The 18,290-nt window shown below is 39.2% G+C and overlaps 1 protein-coding gene across 1 annotated transcript in view; it reads left to right on the top strand.

Moving 5' to 3' along the window:
- The window catches only part of DPYS (dihydropyrimidinase), a 35,003-nt gene that overhangs the window by 1,649 nt on the left and 15,064 nt on the right, over positions 1–18,290 (top strand). The window contains exons 3-7 of the mRNA XM_040546677.1: positions 3,435–3,593; positions 7,201–7,380; positions 8,482–8,671; positions 15,564–15,720; positions 16,692–16,833. Of these exons, the coding sequence (XP_040402611.1) occupies positions 3,435–3,593; positions 7,201–7,380; positions 8,482–8,671; positions 15,564–15,720; positions 16,692–16,833 (828 nt within the window). The remainder of the gene's footprint in view (positions 1–3,434; positions 3,594–7,200; positions 7,381–8,481; positions 8,672–15,563; positions 15,721–16,691; positions 16,834–18,290) is intronic.

Below are 18,290 nucleotides of genomic sequence, written 5' to 3'. Positions count from 1 at the left end.
CTGTGGTAATCTGATCTTTCTCCTCTGTTAGCTTGAGGGAATGTAAGTTTTTCATCTCTCATTCACTTCTCTACTTAGTGTCTCAGTGACACCCAATTCAAATATGCTTTCTAAAAGTAACTCATTTCTCCCACTTAAGTTCTTTGGAGTTCTTTTTTTTCAAATTTTTAGCTGATCTCATTATATTACCTGCATTAGCAGTATATTACCTAATAGTATTAACAGTGCATCATCTCTATACAGTAAAGATACTCATACAGAGCTCCCTGAAATTTGTAAGCTATTTTTGTTAAGTGCTTTGCTGTACAGGCTGAAATCCTTTGCCCACAGAAGGGATCACATTGCCCTGTGAAATGGCTTGTCTGTTAGCCAGCATCCTCAGAGAGCCAATTATAACCTTCCCCTCTCATGGCAGAACTGAGGTTTGCTAAGAATGAGAAAAAAATTGTCCCTTCTAACTAAATAGTTTTCACTGATTTTTTTTCTGTTGTGCAAAATACTTATTTGCCTACTTGAAATAAGTTAAATTTTTATAGTTGAAATAAGTTAAATTCAACTCATTTTATTAAATGCTGTGATGTGGAAACCACAAAAGTCTTACAAGCCTTTAAACTTTGCAGTCCTGCTTAGACTGACCCTATTCTTCAACAGGAAATATTATTTCTTTCCTGCCCCACCATGTTATGAGGGTTTGAGCTGGATTGTCTAAGTGGCTTAATTGTATATTTTCATACTCTAACAAGGATTTTGATTTTTTTTTGTGTGTCACCCAGAGTACTGGAGGGAGAACTACAAATGACCTGTATGTTGTCCTTAAGTTGCTGTCATGTTTCTTTCAATAACAGTATTTAATCCAACTCAAGATAGATTTGCTGCTGTTACTGCTGTTATTTGGAACAGAAATATTTTACACTGCATAGCTTTAAGAACTAGAATTATTCTTCTGAATGCACAGGGAAGTTATGGTAGGTCATTAAAATAGGGTGTAATTATTCAGCAAATCTTTGACAAAAATTATTTTGTCCATCACAGTAGATCTTTTCTACCATAGGTAAATGGCTTCTCTGCCAAACATATCATGTCTCTCCAAGTCAGACATAAAATGAGATAGAAAAAGGAAAAATACACTACTGAATCTCCACCTCCAGAACTGATAGCTGGAAAAGGATTTTAAAATTGATCGTTGTAGTTTTTTTCCCCACACTCAGTATCTTCCTTAGCTATCTGGTAGAAATGAGGGAATCTGTTATTATACGGGCCTCACAACACATTTTAGTTATTGAAATGGCTTCCACAAGCAGTTTTTGGTCTTCACACTGCTTTTTGTGATAAATGGATAGAAAGAAACCCCAGGTCCACAATGTTTGTTCTGCTTGTCTACAGACATCACAATTTAAGTTTCCTGGCTGAATACAATGCAGAATTAGATTTTTGGAATACTTACTTTACATGATTTACAGTACAGACATATATACCTTTCTTTTTTTCCTTCTTTTTTTTCATTTTGTGGAACAAGCCTTTATTTCTCTTTGAAGACCATTCTTTAAAGTGCCTCCATTGACATTAAAGAGAATCAAAGATTCAGACTAACTCAAATTTAGGTGCCTATGCTATGAAATCCCAAATTAGGAGAGATGAATTCCTTGCTAACTTGCAAAAAGAAAGTAATAATTTGAATTAGCATGTGGGGTTTTTTGAATAATTATTTGCATTGAAGGCATTTGGCACAGAAGCTCTAAAACACAGACTGCATACACAAAACAGTATGTCCTTAGTCACTTGGGTGACTAACAGAAGATTCTAGATCCAATCTAGTGATCAGATGTCACAAAGTTAGATATTGGATTAGATTCTTGACCCAGGTCAAAGTGTGGAAAGTGTTCCGAGTTGTTTACCCAAGGTTGTTATCTAACAAATATCTTGGCAGGAGACTCATAGAGACAAAGTGGTGTTCCAACTATCACAGAAATGATCTCAGTGATAAGCTAAGATTTATCCATTCAGTTGAATAAATAAAGGCACAGAATACTTCTATTCACAAATGTTATAGGAAAAAAGAGACTTTGGTAGGAATTGTTGAACCTGTGACTTTTTTTTTCCTGCAAGCTTACAAATTCGCTTTAAGTTTAAATCCTGCTTAACAATTAAGAAGCCAAGATGTTTTATTGAAAATAAAAAAAGAATGACAGTTTGAAGATCTTTTCTTGGAGGCAGTGTATTGTTGAATTCATCACAGAATCACAAATGTTTACGTCATTCTCCAAACTTCCTTTTTTTTTTTTTCCAAATATACTGACATATTTGCAATTTTGCTTCTGATTGCTAAGTCAAGACAATTATTTGAAATGTACAGAACACAATCATTTGTTACCAAAAAAAAAAAACGTCTTCACTTGCATGGGGGCAAGCCAAATATTTTTTCGTAATTGAAAGAAATATTAGGACTTTATAAAGAAGGATTTATGAGCTTTAATGAGACAGAGTCAAACAAATATATTTTAGAGAAAGAAGGAAGAAACTGGTTGGTTTAGAAATAGAATAAAGTAGCATGAATTTAAACTGTGTGTATTTTGATCTGAATAGATTGTACCTGTTTTGCAAAGGGATGTTGTTCAGAGCAATAAGACAATTTCTCTGACTAATTTTTAAGAGAGCAACAATTGCAATGAAGAAATTGCCTTACTGTATTCATTTCCTCTAGTCCAGGATCTGGTTTCTGACAGTGACTACCAAAGTTCCTTCAAAGGAATAAAAAGTTGTATTCAATTGTCTGTAAAGGACAGTGAAAGTTCCTCATTAAAAAGCAATTTTAATCCTCATAACTAATATGAAATAAGATTTTATGTACTTGCAGATATCTATTTGGAGGCTGTAAATATCTTGGCCTTTTTGGAAATTTGCTGTGCGGTTTTCCAAAATAGTACCCTGTCAGTAACAAAAATAATTTCAAAACACTTTTTAAATCCTTCTGGTGTTAGACAGGAGTTTGGGGATTCTCATACTGGATTTTTAAACTTCTTTTTTTTTTCCTTTGTGTATCTGTCCCTTAATGCTTTTCTGTTACACAGGCTTGTTTTTTTCAACTAAGTAGACTCTGAGTAAGCATATCTCAGGTTGTTTGTGGTCTTTTGGTGCTCTTTCTCTGTGATCCCATCTGCTTAAGAATACTCACTGATGCATCCTGCTGACTCATTTCCAAATCTTCGATAGGATTATAAGTGCAAAAACTTCCTTCTCAAAGGAACATCCTTCTCAAAGGAACCAAAATTAATGTCAACAATCATTTTGCAAGTTCAGACTTCACTCAAGAACACTGCATTGACTTTTGGCTTTTCAGTGTATCAGTATGTAACTGTTAGACAGGGAATCAGAGTGGGTGGGAGGAACTATGCATTTTTCTTGCTGATTGCTAAATATTAACTTTTTTCTTTCAGGCTGCTGTAGCAGGAGGCACCACTATGATCATCGACTTTGCCATTCCTCAGAAAGGCTCCTCTCTTATTGAAGCTTTTGATTTGTGGAAAAGCTGGGCAGACCCAAAAGTCTGCTGTGATTATGCATTGCATGTGGCAGTTACATGGTGGAGCAACAAGGTAGACACAAACGCTGATCTTCAGTTCCCTGAATTCATACCATGTCTGCCTTGAATAAGTCCTCAGGTGGTAATGTAGTTGCCTACAGTGTTATAGTTAGTGTATTTTTGTATGTGCAAACTACATTTGGAATAGTCCACACTTTATAAAAAGTATGTGTGTTTGAAAAGAAAAGTCTGCAGATAACCTACATCCTTGGATAATATTGCATGAGGTTAAAGGAAAAGGAAGCAGGTTGTGCAAAGTCAAGACCAGCCAGACCAAAAAGGACAAGAGTATGTTTGTTTGTTTGTTTTTGTTTTTGTTTTTTACCTGAATATTCAATAATCTACATTCATGTTAAGTCTCAGGATTGGGGTAGGGATGATGTATTAATAAGGGTATATATGAAAAATATGGCAATTAATTTTATTTGCAAAGGAAGAATTTTATTCCTGAGTGACTGCAGTAATACTTCCTTAAAGTAAAACAGAATCAGAGGCAAGAATTTCTTAAATGTGAGATTATCCAGAAAATCTTTTTGGAACTTAAGTATGGGAGAATCACCCTCGTGTGAATGTTTGCTGATTGCCTGAAAGCTTTACTGAGGAAATGAACTTTTCATGTACTTGACCGATGTTATACAAGACCACTTAGAGAATTTGCATCGGTCATAAATATACTTAGTAAATTCCATTTTTAAGTATGAAGTATGAGTACTTCCTCTATTTTTTTATTTTTAAAATACGTAAACCAAAGCCTTCACTCTGCAAACTCTCCATCTTTGGTATTCTGTGCACTAAACAGACTGACTCCAAGTTCTAGCTTAAAGCAAAGACATGCAATAAATTCTCCAATGAAGTTTGAGGAGAATAAGCATTTGAAATAGCCTTAGTAGAGAAAAGTGGAATTACACTGAAAATTCTAGTCAAACGAGGGAAGTATAAATCAGTGAAATGCTCTGTTTTGCGTTAAGAAGTTTAACTTCTGCTTTTAAAGGCCAAGACTGAAAAAATAAAAAGTTCTGATGTTTTGTAGCCATAAAAGACCTGGATAAAGTAGTTGAGGAGTTTGGTATATCATACCCTTCTCATTTGCTATCAAATCCTCAGGATTTGAAGTCTTGGTTATAATCATACATTCTTTAGAATGCCTTCCTTTAGTATTAGTAATTTGTGATTAAGAAAATAAGTGAAAAAGAAATGCTTTTTGCTTCCACCTTTATGCCAGAGTAAGGTCTTATGTCCAGTATTTTTTTTGATAATTTCCACTAAAGCTAATGCTCCCACCCCTCTCCCAGGTGAATCCCCAATTTTTTTTATTTTTTTATTTTTTTTTTAATTAATGTCTCACCTTTCTTGGGCAGATCCAAACATATTATTAGAGAAAAGATGAAATACAACGTTTTACTTTTTCAAAAGAAACACATGGAAACTGTAAGAGCATCATAGATGCACACCAGGTACTGTCACCATCATTTTGATGGGAAGGAAGAGCCAAAGTTAGTTAATAGATAGTTCTACCTAACTAACTGCCCAAGAAACCTTTGGGCTAAAATCTACATCGTTCTTTCTTCCATGGGATATACAATTGTGTTTCACAAACTCAAGCAGAAGCAGGGAATCTTGTCAAGAAGTGCACATAAGAAAGAAAGCAGGCTTGCATATAGAGTTTTGGAGCTGTTTAATTTAGGGACAAAATATTTCAAAAGGCTGTGTGTGTGTCATTTAGCATTAGAACACAGCTCTAGAAGATAAGAACTTTTCTGTCACTGTCATTTGTCAGGAGACTGTTAGGATTCAATTTTGAAAAGCAAATTTTTACATATCTCTATGCTCTGTGTTATAGGTTGGATAATAGTTGTTGATATTGGACAGAGTGTTTTCAATATCAGGAGGTTTTCATTGGAATAAAATTATACTTCACTGTCTTTTTAAAAAAGCATTCCCTTCCAATCACTTTGTACCTCCAATATCTGCACTATAGTTGGGCTGGTTTGTATACTTTGAGAAGCAATTTGATGCAAGAGGAATAGTATAAATCAGCCTTTAAATGTGCGACTTGGACTGTTAGGACTGAATATATGTTTGATGGGTGTGTAAAGGAGAGGTGCCTGGAGACTGGAGGATAGCCAATGTCATCTTCAAGAAGGGCAAGAAGGAGGATCCAGGAAACTACAGGCCAGTCAGTCTCACCTCTGTCCCTGGAAAGGTGATGGAACAGCTTGTTCTGGATGCCATCTCCAAGCAATTGGAAGAGAAGAAGGTTATGAGGAGTAGTCAGCATGGATTCACCAAGGAGAAATCATGCTTGACCAACCTCGTTGACTTCTATGATGGCATCACCAGCTGGGTAGATGGGGGGAGAGCAGTGGATGTCATCTACCTTGACTTTAGCACGGCTTTTGATACTGTCTCCCACGACATCCTTCTAAGCAAGCTGAGAAAGTGTGGGATAGATGAGTGGTCAGTAAGGTGGGTTGAGAACTGGCTTGCTGGCCGAGCTCAGAGGGTGGTGATCAGCGGTGCAGAGTCCATCTGGAGACCTGTGACTAGCTGTGTTCCCCAGAGGTCAGTGCTGGGTCCAGTCTTGTTCAACATCTTCATCGATGACCTTGAAGAGGGAATAGTGCCCACCCACAGCAAGTACGCTGATAATAAAAAGCTGGGAGGAGTGGCCAACATGCCAGAAGGCTGTGCTGCCATTCAGTGAGACCTGGACACGCTGGAGAGCTGGGCAGGAAGAAACCAAATGAGGTTTAGCAAGAGCAAGTGTAAGAATCCTGCACCTGGGAAGGAACAACCACATGTATCAGTACAGGCTGGGGGATGACCTGCTGGAGAGGAGCTCTTCCGGGAAGGACCTGGGGGTCCTGGTGGACATCAGGTTGACCATGAGTCAGCAGTGTGCCCTGGTGGCCAAGAAGGCCAATGGGATCCTGGCGTGCATTAAAAGGAGCATGGCCAGCAGGTCAAGGGAGGTGATCCTCCCCCTCTACTCTGCCCTGGTCAGGCCTCACCTGGAGTACTGTGTCCAGTTCTGGGCTCCCCAGTACAAAAAAGACAGGGATCTCCTGAAAAGAGTCCAGCAGAGGGCCACAAAGATGATACGGGGCCTGGAGCACCTTCCCTATGAGGAAAGGCTGAGAGACCTGGGTCTGTTCAACCTTGAGAAAAGAAGACTGAGAGGGGATCTTATCAATGTTTATAAATACCTAAAGTGTGGGAAACAAAGGGATATGGTCAACTCTCTTTTCAGTGGTTTGTGGAGACAGGACAAGGGGCAATGGCCACAAAATGGATCACAGGAAGTTCTGCACCAACATGCAAAAGAACTTCTTCACGGTAAGGGTGACGGAGCACTGGAACAGGCTGCCCAGGGAGATTTTGGAGTCTCCTTCTCTGGAGATATTCAAGGCCCGTCTGGACGCCTACCTGGGCAACCTGCTCTAGGGAACCTGCTTTGGCAGGGGGTTGGACCCAATGATCTCTGGAGGTCCCTTCCAACCCCTACAATTCTGTGATTCTGTAAAGGCTTGTTGTTGCTTCATACTTTTAATTTCTTTGTAGAAAGTTAACAGGTAAAATTTTATATTGCTGTTTTGTGAGAATTGCTGACTGTCTTTCAGGTGAAGGAAGAAATGAAAAGTCTTGCTGAGAACAAAGGTGTCAACTCCTTCAAGATGTTTATGGCCTATAAAGATGTATACATGCTCAATGATGAGGAATTATATGCAGCCTTTTCCTACTGTAGGGAACTTGGAGCAGTTGCTCAAGTCCATGCAGAGAATGGCGACCTAATTGCACAGGTAAGCATTTGTCATTTTATCCATCAAATTCAGGAATATAACTAGTGCTGTTATCTAAGCACTTCAATAGATCATTGTAACATAGGGAAAGGCTTTTTCCCCTATTTAACTTCCAGGGAACTAAAGACAAACATCTTGGCCAAAATCTCAAATGATGCTTGTGGTGGGCCAAGAAATTGTAAGCTGGAGTACTGGGTTCAGACCAGACAGGAAGCAAATGGACCTGTTCTAATGAGAGTTATACTTGCAGAATAACATACATACTTGCAATATAATATATATATTTGGCTGATGAAGAAAGCATCAATCAGAGACTGACCATGGGCCAGGTTGAAGGGGGAACACTTGGACAAGCATTTACATGTCAGGTGTATGATACCTGATCTCTCCAAACATAGTCAGGACCAAATCCAGAAGTACAGAGGAAGCTTCTCTGGGCACAAAAGTTCAAGGCCCCCTTGTGCATGGACAGCCTCACTTCGTACTTGATGCTAGTATCTCAGTGATAAGTAGAGGCACTTGGAGTACACGTACAGTCTGATATCTTTGAGTTTCTTCAACTATTCTAGTCAAAAGTGCTTTGACTCTGACCATGTCCCATAACAGAAATGAATTTATTGCAAAGTAATCCCCAAATCAGCCAAGCATAAACTCCTGTAACAATATAGGAACAAAATCTTATGCCTCTTTAAACCTCAGAGCCTCATTCAAGAGGCTCTTGATGTGTATCTTTGTGCTTAGTAAGGACCTTTCAATTTTTTTCTAAAGAGGGGTTAGTATTGTCATCTCAGTTACTGGCTATGATCATTTTTGATACAAAAACTGATACAGAATTAGGATTTTCAAAAGCAGTGATTTACCTTTGAAAGCTAGTGGAGCATGTTCTCTCAAGTCTTAGTCATTCTGAAATCTGTGTTTATTGAAGGATATAGTGGATTTCAGGTAACACAACAATAACTCCTCTGAAATGGAAAATATCCTAACTGACTTGTTCTTTCTCAAACTAACTATAGTGTCTGGTCTAGGATCCATTTGGCTGGCTACATGTTCATGACACCATGGTTGCACTTTAACTGACTCTTAAATGTTTTTTATGTCCAGAATTCTAAGAAGTTACTGTCAATGGGAATAACTGGTCCTGAAGGGCATATTCTCTCACGTCCAGAGGAAGTCGAAGCTGAAGCTACGCAGAGAGCAATGACCATAGCAAACGCTGTAAACTGTCCCCTTTTTGTTGTCCATGTAATGAGTAAATCTGCAGCAAGGGTGCTAGCCAATGCACGAAGAGAAGGTAAAAGTCCTAATTCGTTTGTACTTTGACCATGGCATTAGAGGAAGGGGCATTAATGTCCTACTTAGCATGGGTGCCTTAACGCTCAAAATATCGGTGTACTTGGAACGGGATGTCTAAACTGTGTACGTTTTGGGGCCCAAGGGGAGCTAAGCAGTATGGCAGAACAGCAAATGGGATTGAGCCTTTCCTTCTCCCCAGAACAACCTTTTTGTCCTTCATGCTATATCTCCACAGTTGAAGTGATGGACAGGACGGCATTGCATTAAAAATTATATGACCAGTCCAAGACAATATATGCATTGCTATTCCTCTGCCTTGAGTTATAGTCTTCAAGCCTTTACCAGCCATTTAGGTGAGAAGTTCTGCACCACCAACCACTCCAAGTTTTTACAGACAGTGCCATTATATAACCAGGACTCCTATTCACTAGGCACTTAGAAATCATGGTGATGTTGACAATGTCCAAAAGTATTAATTCCCTCCAGGGAAGGGTTTCTCTGGTCATATGCTACAGGGTTCATAAATAGTTCTGCCAGCCAGGGGAGCCTGACCCTCTTGGCCAGCTGTTGGGCAGGCTAAAAGCAGTCTGTAGGCTGTAGGGATTCAGGTTTTTCTACATGCTCATCTATCTGTAAGTTCACCCAGAGCTGCCTGTGGAACAACAGCACTATGAAGGGACATTATGTGAGCGGAATGAGTAGGACAGAGGCCGTGATTTAGGGGGCTGGAGTCCTTACGGGTTATCTGTCCCTGTTATCTTTTCATCTGACCTTATATGAAATGCATACAGATCTCAGTTTCCTCATTTCTTGACTTTAGATAATACTTTTGCTAGCAGCATAGATTATTAATACTAAAATGCAGAGTCTGAGATCTTGGACAAAAGTGCAATCAACACCAGCCTGACATTATTGTGCTAAAATAGATGGATACATTTATGTGGAATATGTGTTGATCATGACTTTCATACTAAGATTTTTCTGTAATTCAAGTTTATAAAATAATCACCAGCATATTGTTTAGATGCACATTTTTTGGTACTGTGCTATGTTAGATTTCTCCACTAGATGACAGTGCTGCTGGTAATGTGGATTGTATCCATACATTTACTGTTCTTTGTACATCCATAGGTGTGGTGACGTTAACTACAAGAAGCTGTAACAACACTTAAAATACTCAGATTAAAGACAAAACACTGGCTGTGAACATAAAATACCTAAGACAGGAGGTGGTGGTTTATAACACAGTAATCAAGTAAAAAATTCTATGCTGATAGTAAATACTGTAAAATATTGTTAGGCATAGGAATAGTCTGCAGTGCCAGTATGATAAATGACTTTATATCAGTATGCTTCTTCAGTGTTTAAAAAGAAATTGAAACAACTTACGCTTATTGTTCTGCAAATTGCATTTAATAGCTTCCTGGGTTCATACAGTCAAAATTGTCAAATGCTTGCATTTATGCATCACAACATATAACATCTTACCATAATTAATTTCTATTCTCATGGGAGTATATATCTTAGGAAATAGAAGTCTAGGATTGATTAAGAAATTTGAAGAGAGAGTTAATGTACAACAAAGATAGGTAAAAACAGTTATAGGTTTTAGTGAGACTGATCTGTGTTTGTTGTCCACTATTGTTGTAAATTTCAGAAAAAAATATTTTCCATTATTCAGTTAAAAGTGGTATTTCGAAATGAAGAGTTCCAGACAAAAAAAAAAAAAAAAAAAAAAAAAAAAAAGGTAAATTCTCGAGGTACTGTATAAATTCTATAAATAAAACTGGCAAAGTATTGCCAGCAGATGGAGAGAGGTGATCCTTCCCTTCTACTCAGCACAGATGAGGGCACACCTGGAGTACTGTGTCAAGTTCTGGGCCCCCCACTATAAGAGAGAAACAGACATACAGGAAAGAGTCCAGTGGAGGGCTACCAAGATAATCAAAGAACCAGAGCACCTCTCCTAAGAGGAGAGGCTGAGAGAGCTGGGGCTGTTCAGCCTGGAGAAGAGAATGCTCAGGGGTATTTTATCAATGACTATAAATATCCAAAGGGAGGGTGCAAAGGGGACAGGTCCAGGCTACTTTCAGTGGTGTCCAGTGCCAGGACAAGAGGCTGTGGGCACAAACAGAAACAGGAGGCTTGCTCTGAACACCAGAAGCACTTCTTTACTGTGCAGGTGACAGAGCACTGGCAGAGGTTGCCCAGAGAGGCTGTAGAGACTCCCTCCTGGAAGATCTTCAAAAGCTGTCTGGACATGGTCCTGGGCACCCTGCTCTGGATGTCTCTGCTTGAGCAGGGGTGGGAACAGGTGGCCTCCAGAGGTCCCGGCCAGCCTCAGACATCCTGGGGCTCTGTATAAAAAATAAATAAATAAATAAATAAATAAATAAAATAAAGCTGGGGTAAAGAAAATGGAGGGGGGGGGGGGGGGGGAGGGGAGGGGGGCAAATGTCATTTGAAGTGATGGCATTTTTCTTCCCAAGAAACCATTACTCATGATGAGCCCTGCTTTATTGGGAGTGGACCTTAAAGTGGCCTTTCAATTCTTAAAGGGGGCCTACAGGAAAGATGAGTAACAGTATTAAACTAAAAGAGTGTAGATTTAGATTAGATATTAGGAAGAAATTCTTATGAGAGTGGCAGTCGAGCAGATTGTCCAGAGAAGCTGTGGATGCCCCATCCCTGGAGGTGCTCAAGGCCAGGCTGGATGGGGATTTGGGCAGCCTGGTCTGGTGGGAGGTGTCCCTGCCCATGGCAGGGCGGGTGGAACAGGGGGGTTGGGCTTTAAGGTCCCTTCCAACCCAAACCAGTCTATGATCCTATGATTATTAGAGTTAGAGTCTGAAGGTCTGTTCCAGTTTTCTGAAGACAGAAAGCATAATTCTGTTACTTCAGTGGGCTCTGTCTCAGACCTTAAAGGCTAAAAACCAGTCATACAGACTGTACAGGAATATTAGTTCTTATACAGGATTAAGGAAACTTCAGCGGAATCCCTTGAGTTGCCTTCTTTCTCTCTCCTTCCCCCCATGCCAAAGTCCCCTATGTCTGCTCTGATGTCCAGCTGCACCAGTCAACAAGGGAAATCTCCAGACTGCAGCAGCATGTTTTTCAGGTACATCAGCAACAGCTACAGTGCTGCTGAATTCAGGAGAAAGTCCAAGATTTCCACATGTTGTGACTGTGTTGGAGAGGTAGAGGTTAACTCAAGCCCCCATCCTGTTCTTTTTGGGGCCCTACCAGCCTATTTGCCAAAAGCAATTGTTCACCAGCTCTCCATTTGAGAGGGTCGAAGGCAGCACCTCTCTGTGAGAACTATGCTCGCTTGTTTCTGTGAGCTGCTTCTTCATCCCTCTGCAGAATGTGACCTTGAATTTTGCTAAAACAGGCAGAGGAACTGTTTGTTTCTGCAGAAGGGCCGACCAATATCTCTGTGTGCATGCCAGTCTCATTCTCTTGTGTGGGATGACAGTCTTATTTTCTTGTGTGGGAAGACAAAGAGGATCCTCTTTCTGTTATTTACTGTAAAGTCTTCCCTACAATGAGAAGGCAAGGCTGTAGCAAGCTGGTGCTGGGCAGTGCAGTTCCCTCTCCTTGTTAGGGCTGCCTGATGCGAATTTACCAGGGAGAACTAATGTGGCCCTGTCACCCATTTCCTCTGCTAGTAATGCCAACAGGACAGCAAGGCTAGTAAAATGTGATGTAGATATGTGACTTATACTGCTTTCTACTTATATATGCTTTCATTCTAGATATGCTAAAGGCTAGGGATCATTCATGTCCATTTGCCCATTTAAATACACTGATACAGCTAAGGAAATAGGACTTTCTAGGGCAGACCAGAACAGGAGAGCAGAATCTTACTAAAAAGTGATTTCTTGTAAAAGGTTTCTCCCTTTAAATATATATATATATATATATATATATATATACAAAAATATATATGTAGTCAGTTTTAAAAGTCCATACTTCATACCACCAGTCACAGATTAGGCCTGGGGGGTGTACAGACTCTCAAGCTGATTCTGAGCGCAGGAATGCAACTGAAAATCCAGACCTTTTAGTTGGCTCATGCAGAACAGCTCAGGTCCAGACTGTAGAAAGTCTAAGTGATGCAATGATGTGCCTGAGCCAATAAAGCCTGCCTTGCAGTCCCGCTTCTTTCAGATCTTAGCTGGTTACTGAATACCTTTGCCCCATACGACTTTATCCTATGTCCTTCTGAAAATTTCACTAGAATAAACAAACAGGGACCAGTTTTTCAAGCCTGTACATTTTATTTATTTTTTCTCAAGATTATAACACTTTCTGAGTTCTGATAGGTAGTAAAATAAATTACAATTTTGTGTTCTTCTTTGTTATAAAACAATTTATATGAATATAGCTCTTGCCAGTCAGTTTCATGTGTAATGAAGAAGTCACCAAATCTACAGTTATCTCCCAGAAGCTCAGAGATGTCAGAAAGACTAAACAGAAGAACACCCTTATTATTGCGCCCTTCAGTCTGACTAGTCATGGCCCAAATGAAATGCAAGAAATTGCACAGTCAGCAGAATGTCCAGATATAGTCCGTTGAAGCTGCAGTGTTCATACTCAAAGTCACTTGCGGAAACGGCTTGTACTCTTTCCCACTCATGGGAACAAGGGGGGCTGTTCAGGTCAAATTCTGACTGCAGAAATACTGTCATCACCTGCAGAACCTGAGTTAGAATCAGTTCAGCATATACAGCTGTGAGTTTGAAGACTATCTTTTATTTTTTATGTCATGAAACTGATGTAAGAAATTATTTATGGAAACTAAACATTTATTCTCTTCCTACCATTATAACTTTTGACATTTATAGCTATGCCCTAATGATATATAGTTCAGGTTTGCTTGTATGGAAGTTTCTTTAGCTTGTTCGGATGCATTTAGGAAAGACGGCACACACAGACATACCCTCCTTTCCACTGACTTTGCTCATTAAAATCTGTCAAAAGCCTAACAGGAAAATAGAGGAGATACTGTGTATGTATGCAGAACTTTTTCTCTATCTAACTAGGCTTATGGCAGCCTTTCTTCAAACACTGTATTTGGAGTTGGCCAAGGTCCCCCTTCTGCCGCAGCTTTGGATTAGGAAAATACTAATCTGACTCAAACCTCCTTATTCACTAAGTGTCCGTATCACTTAAAGGGATAGCCTTGTATTCTAGTATTCAGTGTTTTAGGTTTTGAAAATAAAATGAAAAGAAAAAGAGAGAAAGAAAAAAAAAAAAAGAGGCGAATAATTGCTTAAGTCATGATTTTGAGTCCAAAAAAATGATTGTGGTCTCCCTCTCAGTCCAAGTGTAAATCTGTAATTTAGGTGGATAAGTGGTGCTAGAAGCTTAGAATGCTCCAAGCCAAGGCATTAGGACAGGTACATCAGTTCAGCATGTCAGAGCATGCTGAGAGTGTTAGAGCAAATTAATTATGCTAATAGGGATTCTCTAGGTTGTGGTAGAAGTTGTACTATGTAGTACTTGGAGTAAATGCAATGTATGGTAATGTCAGAGCAGGTCTTGAAACCTTGGAGAAATAACTGTAGAACTTCAGATTTTAATGTGTCCTCAGAAATGGTACAAGGCCTTCTTGCAAGTCTAGCACAGAAAATTTAAGAAATGATGCTACCACAGTGGGAAATATTTTTACAAGAACTGAGCTCCTCAGAAGCTACCTATGCAAGTGTAGCAGCTCACAGAAATACCAGAACCTAATGCACAGCAAGAAATCTGCAACGGTTTGCTTTGTTGTTTTCCAACAATACAGGTGAATACCTGACTTACACTCAGACAGAAAAAAAAATGCTGTCTAGTAGCACCAAGCAATGACCAGCTGGGGTAATGTAATGATAGTTTTAATAAAAATTGTCTGTGGTCACTAGAGTGAAATCTGAGATCCATCATAAGATGCACACTGTTTGCAGAGAGCAGGGGCAGGAGAAAGCTCTTGCTAGAATCCAGCAGAGGCTGCCTTTACTAAGCACCAAGCAGCCTATGAGTGGGTGTGTGAGGTCCTGGCTTGCTCTGGTTCTTCAGAGACCATCATGGTCAGTTGGCACTATCTTCTCTCACATACAGAACAAAGTGGCTGGACCACCTCTTCAGGGAATGAAATATTTTGTTTAATCTCCTGTCTTGTTCTGATGAGTTTCAAGCCCATGTTTCCTATGAGAAAAAAAAAAAAAAAAGTTAAAATATATTAGCTCTATCCAAAAGCTAACAGCTGGTTTTGACTGGGGTCCTCTTCTGACAAATCTAGAGTACTGTGCCACATGGAATTAAAGTTTGGGGAAATAACTTTTAAAATTGAAGTATTTATATTTTTTTTTTTATTTTGGAAATGTTTTTACACTCTTTAGATTTATGTCTGGTGCCACATTTTTCTCCTGGTTAGCATGCCTGCAATTATAGCTTGACAGTTATAAAGGTCTGTTTGCTGTATATATTGACTCACATTGTTACATCATCAATAATTTCAGAACACCAAACAGGTGCTACCAAGAAATATATGGATCTTGAATATAATTAATACAACTGAGGACTGTGTTCCTTTTGAAATTTCAATCACACACCTAGTAAACAATGTGTAAAACCCATTATAATATATCTGTCAACAATTTAATTAAAAATCTTGCCAAAGCAATGCTCTTATGAGAAAATATATTGGGAAATCACCAGCAGAATATTCAGAACAGAAATGCTGTGTTATAGCTTAGTTTATTATGTCCCTCCATATGTTGGTGTTTAATTTGAAACATTCATTCAAATTCAAATCCATTACAACCAAAAAGATCTGAAACAGGAAAAATACAAGATATGCATTTTTATGTTACTTGATGATGATACTATTCCTTTGCATTTTTCAGGAAAGGTGGTTTATGGGGAGACTATTGCTGCTTGTCTTGGCACTGATGGTACCAACTACTGGAATAAAGACTGGGCTCATGCTGCAGCACATGTCATGGGACCTCCTCTGAGACCAGATCCTTCTACTCCTGACTTCCTCATGAACTTACTGGCCAAGTAAGCAGATGAACAAACAGTGACAGCTGATGCCCAAATACTCAGCAAATTTTTTCTGAGTGTATAATAGCAGGTTGATGCCCTGGAGATTTTCTAAGTACAGAATGCAAAATATTATCAGGAAGGAGAAATGGAAGGTGAAACCATAGATAAAAAATATTTTTGTTACAGAAGTTAGAAACTGTTCAGATTTTGTTTCACTGAACTCTTGTGGCCTTCTTTCCCCACTTGATTTTAATCAAGAAGCCTTGCTTTGCTAGTTCTGCAGCAAAAAATGAAACATAATCAGGGGGATAGTAAGCCTGTATGTTGGTGGGAAATTTGTAAAAAGTGGTCACAGCTAGAGGTTCTGGCTTTTGTTGTCAACTCGTTTTTTCACTTGAAATTTGGATGCTACATAAAAACTAAGCCCTCTCTCTTCTGAAGGCAGATATGTCTTGTCCACTTCATACTATCTGCTTCAGAAGGAATTATGAACAGTAGTATCCTTCAGATATCTGCAGTTAATGAAATGTGTTTTGCTGGTATATCACTTACCAATAAACCCTAACTCCACAGAAGAGCTGAATTTGACCTAAGAGTCTTTGAATGTATGCCTGAACACAGTCTGACTGGTGGTAGTACAAATCTGGGTTAACTTCACAGGGAGTGACACAATCCAAAATTGCTCTAAGCGAGGATGACATTGAGTCTTTTGCTCTGGGCAAAGTGGGACAGTCCTGCATTTGTGGGACACCTTTGACACATCCAAATTAAGTGTGGTTTTGGTGCTTAGTGTCTTCCGCAGGCTTTCTGAAGAGAAATTGGCTGTCACTGTTAAACTACTCTTAGAGGTTGGAACAGAAGACTGGCTTACAGAGTATTAACAGTTTTTCCTTGCAGAAAGGATGGCTGGATCTACCCAACAGATTTTCTTGTGTGGCACTGTCTGGTACATGATCCAGTTCATAATGTACTTTGTTTCTCTGTAGTGCTGACCTGTCTGTGACAGCGACTGACAATTGCACTTTCGACATATGCCAGAAAGCTCTGGGAAAGGATGATTTCACCAAAATCCCTAATGGAGTGAATGGTGTGGAAGATAGGATGTCAGTCGTATGGGAAAAAGGCGTTGTAAGTATATCAAGATATCTGAACAAGGAGGTAATTATTATCTCCAACAAAATATAACCTTTCAGCAGAATCAGCTCCTTAGTTTTATCAAATGTATTTATTACAGGATAACTCCTTGATCAGAGACCATAACAGGGTCCTCACTAACTCACACTTTGTGGTCCTGGGAGATGGAAAAGGATTCTCCCTGCTTAAAAAATAGCACGTGAGAATCATTTCCATTGTTTATCAGCAAAGGACTGCTGTTGTTTCAGTGTTAGGGCACAGCGGTTGGAGAAGCTTCCACAGTGGGTGTCTGCCTGGCAACTTCTATTTTGTGTTTTCAAGCAGAGGAAACAAGCTAGAGATATGAAATGCTTCTCTTATTTATGTCTCAGTCATGTGGTGTGATGAGATGAGTACCTTCAAGTCCCATTGACTTCAGATATTCAGTGCCATCTTGAGAATGTTCAGTGCTTCTCAGGACAATGTCCTTTAGCCTCTAAACAAATACAAATATGAAGGCTAGTGGCCAGGATTTTTGGATATGAAGTAGTCTGGTGGGGGAGGATGTGGGCTAATCTGAAGAGGGATCTGCCATGTACTGGGTGTTATGATTGCTCTGGCTGATACAATACTCTCAAGTTCTGGAGACTTGTTAAACTGTTTTTTTATTAAGTTCTCTCACAGCAGGGAAAGATTCTGGTTATGCACTACAAAGTATATTTATTTGTCATAGTAAAGTTATCTATCTTGCACAGTTGGTAAGGATGTGTTTTAGAATCTCTCTTATTTATCTCTATTTGGAATTCAGCTCCCATTTGTGTGTACGAAGATGACATCTGTCTGTCTTCACCTTTGGCATATCTCTAGTGAGATTTTTTTGTGGTGTAAACTGTAATATAATCTGATCTGTGGTTAGTGTGAACATAAGACTTAAATAGGTACATCAATGCTACTTTTAAACAGCTTGTCCTGTTGGGTAAGGTAATTTTTCAAAGGATTCTTCAGTCAGTAATATCCTCCATTTTCTTATTTGCAAAATAGTATACAGCTGTGAGAATTTGTCTGGAAAGATTCCCTCCCTTCCCACTCACTGTTATTTAGAATAACAGTGTTCACCAGCTTCTTTATGCTTTTCTTCTCCAATGACTGCTCACAGACAACCATGCAAACATGGTTTTATGACATTCAAATTCCTATACTGGCCTATGCACACCATTACTGCCAATGTAGCTGGCTTTCTAAGCAAAAAACAGTCACAGATAATGTAGTTAAGTAGCAGTGACCAGTCTTGAAACACGTGTATCCATTCTTGTTTGCCATTTTGATGATGTGTCTCACTCACAAATCTGTCTGTTATACTTCTCGATCTCAAATATTTACTGAAGAGTACTACCCTCTGCATTATTGCTGCAGAGGATTTGCAAATCTCCTTTTCTATGTTATGTAGCATGCCTTGCTTCTCCCTCCTGAGT

The sequence above is a fragment of the Cygnus olor genome, chromosome 2 (genome assembly GCF_009769625.2).
Source record: "Cygnus olor isolate bCygOlo1 chromosome 2, bCygOlo1.pri.v2, whole genome shotgun sequence".
In the NCBI taxonomy this organism is placed as follows: domain Eukaryota; kingdom Metazoa; phylum Chordata; class Aves; order Anseriformes; family Anatidae; genus Cygnus; species Cygnus olor.
This window is presented reverse-complemented; position numbering and strand designations above follow the sequence as displayed.